The sequence below is a fragment of the Diadema antillarum genome, unplaced genomic scaffold, assembly GCF_040938485.1.
Source record: "Diadema antillarum isolate AM-2024a unplaced genomic scaffold, OU_Dant_1.0 scf00000210, whole genome shotgun sequence".
In the NCBI taxonomy this organism is placed as follows: Eukaryota; Metazoa; Echinodermata; class Echinoidea; order Diadematoida; family Diadematidae; genus Diadema; species Diadema antillarum.
In genome coordinates this window covers 617,501-623,890 of record NW_027271099.1, presented here as the reverse complement: position 1 = coordinate 623,890, position 6,390 = coordinate 617,501, and the positions used below count along the sequence as shown (strand labels likewise).

At 37.5% G+C, this 6,390-nt stretch overlaps 1 protein-coding gene across 1 annotated transcript; it reads right to left on the bottom strand.

Annotated features, from left to right (window-relative positions):
- Positions 1-3,015: 3,015 nt before the first annotated feature.
- LOC139724288 (uncharacterized) lies at positions 3,016-5,272 on the bottom strand. Its single transcript, XM_071635433.1, has 2 exons — positions 4,317-5,272; positions 3,016-3,097 (listed from the first exon to the last, which is right to left on the bottom strand). The coding sequence occupies exons 1-2, from the start codon at positions 5,270-5,272 to the stop codon at positions 3,016-3,018; spliced, it is 1,038 nt and encodes a 345-aa protein (XP_071491534.1).
- Between the last annotated feature and the right edge of the window lie 1,118 nt (positions 5,273-6,390).

The following is a 6,390-nucleotide window of genomic DNA, read 5'->3' as shown; positions in this document are numbered from 1 at the left end:
CTTAAGGGAAAATATGAAAAATGGAAGATGTTTCATCAAAATAAGACCTGAAACGAGATATTGGACACAATGATATTGGAAATGTGATAATGTAAACAGAATTTTACTTGAATTGAATTGAAACTGAGATTGAATGGTTGTTGATGCTCTCAAAAAATTGATATTACCCGTAAGCACAATGTCATATGAAAAGCGAATGAAGTTATATCATCACCTTGCAATTCTACAGTAATCCGTGTGTTTATGACATTAAATAAATCGGAATAAAGCACAACTGCATGATTATTTACCTTCCATGTGATTGCTATAGTCCATGTATACTGACCTGACATTGATGAATTTCAGGGGGAAATACAAACTGATCGCCTCAAACCAGGTTAGTAATGGGTCTTCCTTTTGCGTACAGAATAGTGTCGACTTGTAAGATGATGACATAACAACATGATTTGTATATGTGTGGTTATGAATAAGTATAACTTCTAGGGAAAAACCTCTGAAATAAAGTAACAGTCTTGGCTTTGTCGAAATTAGACAAACCTGCCATACTGCTTGTCTGCCTGAATCCCTTAAACATAGTGCGAGATTGCACCCTGAGATGATTGAGACATTGGCGTTCTTGAGTAGATAAAGTGCAGGGGCAACGTCTGCGACAGTCAACTTTAGGCACTCGGTATATACGGAGAAAACTATTTCTGTGTCATAATTCGATCTAATAATTGATAATTTTGCAATCGTACCATGATTAGTGTCTTGTATTGTATGATTATATTATATACACAATAACTTTCAGTGTATGATAACTGGAAGATTTCCTTGTATAATGTTACACTTATTTTGTGAAAGATGCAGAAATCAAATCAAATAAATCACATCAAATCAAACCACAGTGTTTCGACTGGCTGGATTTTATTCCTGCTATCGATACAAACAAAGTAATAAATAAACAACTAATATACAAGGAATCTTATTGCTACAGTGTATTGTATTTATCCAGATGGAGTCAGCATAACACATAAGTATCTACAACGATAGCAAGTGTTCAGAAAAAAAAAAAGAAATCTGCTGATACACAATACAATAATTTAAAATACAATGCAAAACAATATATACATTGTAGATGCCGTTTTCATGAGTATCAAACATCAATAGTACACATCTAGTTCTTTTTATCCCTGGCAAAATTTTGTCCTATGATATAATGTGCAATGAATGGTCTGAAAGTTATTAGAACCAAAGACGAATGTTGAAGTCATCAGGGATTAGATCACTTTATATACCTGTATAATTTGCAATATATGAATGGTAAATTACGTAAAATAAATAATGAAAAAAGGAGATGATTACTCCAATGATAAATATAGTTATCACTGCCACTATTCATCAATATTTTCATTCTTGTCATTACCACAAAATCATCATGCTGACAACAATGATGGTACAACGATATTGCCAAGAACAATTACAAGGACATGAAGGTGATAGTCAATAAATCAATTATGAAATTATACCAGTAATATCTGCTAAGACGAGGATGGTAATGATGGTCTTACAGGAATAATGATAAAGATATATGAGAATCGTTTGCATCCAAACTGGTGTGTAAAAAGTTGTTAGACATGATGGCGAAATATGATATTTTATATAGCAAAAACAGATTCTGATCTATTCTCGTTTCCAAGCACAGTAATTAAGTTCTTGGTTCTTTGAAGAAATGTAAGAATGAATGGTTATTTGGGATATAGACTTCACAGGGTCAAAAGTTGCTTCATCTCCAAACCTTGGACAGTTGGAAAAACAAGAACGCTGACTTGAGAAAAACAGATGTGAAGATGTTAAAGTCGATTTTTAGAAGCAGTCTAAAATAGGAGTCTTTGGAAATACACAAAGTTTCGTATATCACTCCATGTAAACACATCGCAGTGACTGTCTGGGTCGAGTGATTATGACCGTAGTGTACTTGTTTCACTTCATACTTTGTTTTAAGTTCTAAACCAAGATCAGAAGGGATTGTCTTCATCACGACTATTTATACTGACTATAATTATGATATATTATGTCAAACATGGAGGCGTACAACTCTTTCATGGAATTTAAAGAAGAAATCCTTTGTTTTGATTATCATTTTCTCTTTAGGCCTATGGTGTGCTTATAACTAGTCAAGGGTTATAGAAAGGGCATAATATAATTCACACTAAAACGTCTTAGAGTTCATTCTGCTTCCAGATGGAAGCGCAGCAGGCAGTGCTACTTTAAAGTGCTACTTAAATTGATTTTTCTACAAATCAGTCATTGAAAGAAAAAAAAATGTTTGGTATATAAATTGTTGAAAGCACGCTTGATTGCACGAAATTAGCACTCCACAAAATTCCCTACGTAACAACATGTTAAAGTCATAGTTCAACAAAACCGAAACAGCAAATTTTATTTCCTCTCAATTAAATATCATTTAACACATAACAGATATTGATAACTTAGCATCTGAACAAAACAGATATCTCGAGCTTTGAACTATTTTGACACATCAGAGGCTGAATATGAATTGTTCATTTCTCGTTTCTTGCATTGCATTGAAAAGTCAATATAGGATTTTTGGAAATGATACATAGGAATATGAAAATGATAAAGCTTTATACGTGTATTTTCATCACTTAATTCTGCAAGTAATATTAGCAGATTGAAAAAAAAAACTTGATTCGATTCCTTTAAGGTAGAATCAGTACCGTGAGTTACAGACAGAGCCGAAGGGAGACAAAAAGAAGATGAAGCGAAAACACGCATCGAAACAAAGCAACGTCAATAGATGCAACAAAGATCAACTGCAAAAAGGTTCGGAAAGATGAATGTTTGCAAAGAAGACATTGCCACACATGGGAAGTGACAACGAAAACAGCAATGACATGCACTCCTTCTGCGACTTAACGAGGTTATCCCTGCTCAGAACCTCAGTTTATTGGAAGAATCCTCTGCATGCATGCCCTTGTTCATTAAAATCATGAATCTTGAAAGGAATTGTGATCATGTCCTCGTCGCTGGAGAGGACCCGGGTCGCTGGTATGAGATGTAGAGCAAGATGAATCCGAAGATAAGTTCAACAAGTCTGGAAAGATAGAGGGAACATAATAATCATACATGATTATGGTATCTTTGTTTTATATGTGAATGCTTTTATGTTTGCTTTTAATAGCATGAGTATTACTACACACTTTGGCCGTCGATTCCTACTGCGAAATATTAATTGCTGCTAAATCAAGTCTTGGCAAGCCAGGTCAAGTTTGTTTAAATTTCATCTGTGCGCTTCTAGAACTCAAATACTTAACATTCCGTAATTTTTGCAACTTAAAGAGAACATTGAGGTAAAATTGCTCTTGAACACGAAATTAAAATTGAAATCGAAATTGAACACGTGCGATCTCTACAGTAACTTCGTTTAATTAACACCAATACATGCATAGACTTACTCTCTAAAAAAAAATCGAGTGAAAATATTCACTCTTAAAAGAGTGAATACAAAAAAGAGTGAATTTAGAGTGAAATTGGAGTGAATTATGAGTGTAAATGTTCATTTTCACTCATTTTGGAGTGACCTCAAGGATCACTCGAAGATTTTGGAGAGATGCCTGAGGTCACTCCAAAACGAGTGAAAACGAACATTTTCACTCAACATTCACTCCAATTTCACTCTAAATTCACTCTTTTATGTATTCACTCTTTTAAGAGTGAATATTTTCACTCGATTTTTTTTAGAGAGTAAGTAACCGTTGTGTAGCCCTACCCTTGCAAATGTACACGTGAGAAGGTGACACGACATTCGCTCCTGCAAGAATTTGTCTATTTTCTCCAAGAACTTACGGTTATAGGGTTACTTGTTACTTGTTGCAGTAATCCCATTCGCAGCTCCAAGGAAGCTATACCTGGATGAAAATCGTGTCATGTACCAATGGAGGTGCCAAAGTGACAAGGTTGTACATGTCTCTCTTATGTACAATAAAAGCGAGAGTGTCTGTGCAAGTAAAAATATTGGTCCCTTTCTCCAGCATGTGGAACCCAGCAGGAGGTTGCATCTTATTGATGAAGGGCAGTGCAACCTCTCTGAACATGGCTGGGTTTGACGTGAGTATCATAGATAAGGGCTGTGATTGGGGTTTTAGGTATAGTTTTTAATGTGAAGATTAGAATAATAGTCAGGGTTATGTTTGTGGGTGGAGATTATGTTTGGTTTAGCGAGCAGATATTTCATGGGAGCAATAGTTGTCGCAGGTGCAAATGTCATGGACAAATATTATTTACATGATACCCTGAATTCGTCATAAACTCACCTTTGGACTGTTTGGTAGCACAGCCATGGGATTGGACCAATATGATAGTCCCGAACAGGATTCACTACATACATGACACCCAAGAGCGATACCGCGAAGCACAATAGACCAGTTAAGCTCGCCGATACACAAATGATCTTGATCTTTCTCAGGTGGTCCTTTTTCCTCCGCTGAGACGGTAGGGTATTCACCTTATTGGCGTTAACGTCTGTGTTTCTCCGGTCTCCCGCCATTTCTATTACAACGTCGTCTGGATTTGTCCGTTGCAGCTCCACGTTTGCAGGTGGATTGGCATTAGAGCGCGCAGGTTGTGTTTCCTCTGTTACGTCATGCGCAACATTCGCGTTTCTATTGGTCGAGCGCATCGATCCGCGCAGTGTCCGCTTCACGCGCTTGTCCGTCACCACTAGTTTCAGCGTCACCACCATGACACTCACGCAGAGGAAAAGCCCCCAGAGTTGCGTCACCACCTGGCACAGGATCAGCGGCCAGCAGCCCACCGCGTCGATGATGATGAGGCCGTCGCTGACTAGGACGAAGGAAAAGTGGACGGCTACGATCGTGGCGAGGACACACGGCTTCTGCAAGACCGGGCTGAGTCGCCTCACCTTGCACAATTGAAAGAGGGCACACTGCACCATGGCAAAGGCCGACGTCAAACACGGAATCGCCAGGTCCTCGAGAACCTGTACCACCAGGAAATGAAAGAGCATCTTCATGTTGTAAGGGTCGATAGCGAGGTATAAGTAGCGTAGGATGGCCATCACGATCAGCAGAGCGTTGATGCATATAATGAAAGGCTGACCTCTCATCTTGACAAGGCGGTAGAGGAAGAATACAGCCGTGACACCAAGCAGGTTGAACAGGGTCCCGAGCACGTAGCTGTGAATCTCGAGGAACAACATCTCCTTTTCGAGCAGCGGCGGGAGCCTGCCGCACTTTCGAGTTGAGTTCATCATGGCACCCTGGATGGAAACAAAAGGATATAAAAACCTTGTAGATTTCATATTTTAAGGAACATACATGAAGACATTAATGTAAACACTCATAGAGACATACATATGTATAAGATTAGCTCCAACAAGTTTTGGATCTGCCTTGGGCAAATATAATACATCACTAATAAATGTATAAGTTCTCTAAATACAAATATAAATAAATTTAACAAATAAACTATACACTCTAGTTGATATTATGGATTCCGGAAAATCAGGAATAGCAATATTTTTTTTTTCTCCACAAAAGCGTCCAAGGAACACAGCCCGGAAAAAGAAGTAGGCCTAAATTTTCACTGGTGGCTTGGAGCGATGCTTGATATAATTCTTTATTATCCTTCCAATGAATCTTAATAAAATAGTAACCTTGTTGAAATGTAAATGTTCATTTTGTATAATTCGTATAGCGCACTATACCACAAATGTTACGTCACGGTATAACACATTATGCTCCATCTGCATGTTGTCGTCAACACAGCAATGTTATGTTTGGTCCATTTTTTTTTTTTTTTTTGATTTAGACCAATCACTGAACAAGATGTCATTAACGAAAGTTATGATTCGAATAAGAATATGAACGGAACAAATGAATAATACAAACATCAATGAACGGAATAAATTGTAAATTACATATATAGTAAATGTGCGTATTCTGTTATAGGTATTTTTATATTCATTCATTTATGTATATAACATAAAAAAGTTGTCGTTGATTTAAATGTTATTTCGCTATTATAGGGCCTACGTTCTTCTGAGAGAAGGTATTGACTGATGCTTTTTCAATAACGTGTCCTTGAAGCCTCAGGGAATTTTTTTTCGTTATTTCTGTCAATTTGTATTAACCTATTTCCTTCCCTTTTTTGGCCGGGGAGGGATGGGTTAGGGAGGGGAGGGTGGATCTTGTGACGGAAAAGGGGATCCCCCGTTTTTAAGTTAGATCCAACTACAAAAACGCACTAACTTGAACCCTTCCAGCGTCACGGTCTGTCTGCGGTATCACGTTTTGTAATGTGTTCGGATTGGGCCGTTGGCTTCGCGAGTGCAAAATAAATGAAAGACAATAGTGAACATGATGTCGA

Bases quoted from the DNA above. Each gene is read 5' to 3' on its own strand.
- LOC139724288 (XM_071635433.1), bottom strand. From the start codon at position 5,272: ATGAACTCAACTCGAAAGTGCGGCAGGCTCCCGCCGCTGCTCGAAAAG. The intron at 3,098-4,316 runs GTGAGTTTATGA...CTATCTTTCCAG, and splicing joins TGCTACCAAACAGTCCAAAG to ACTTGTTGAACTTATCTTCG.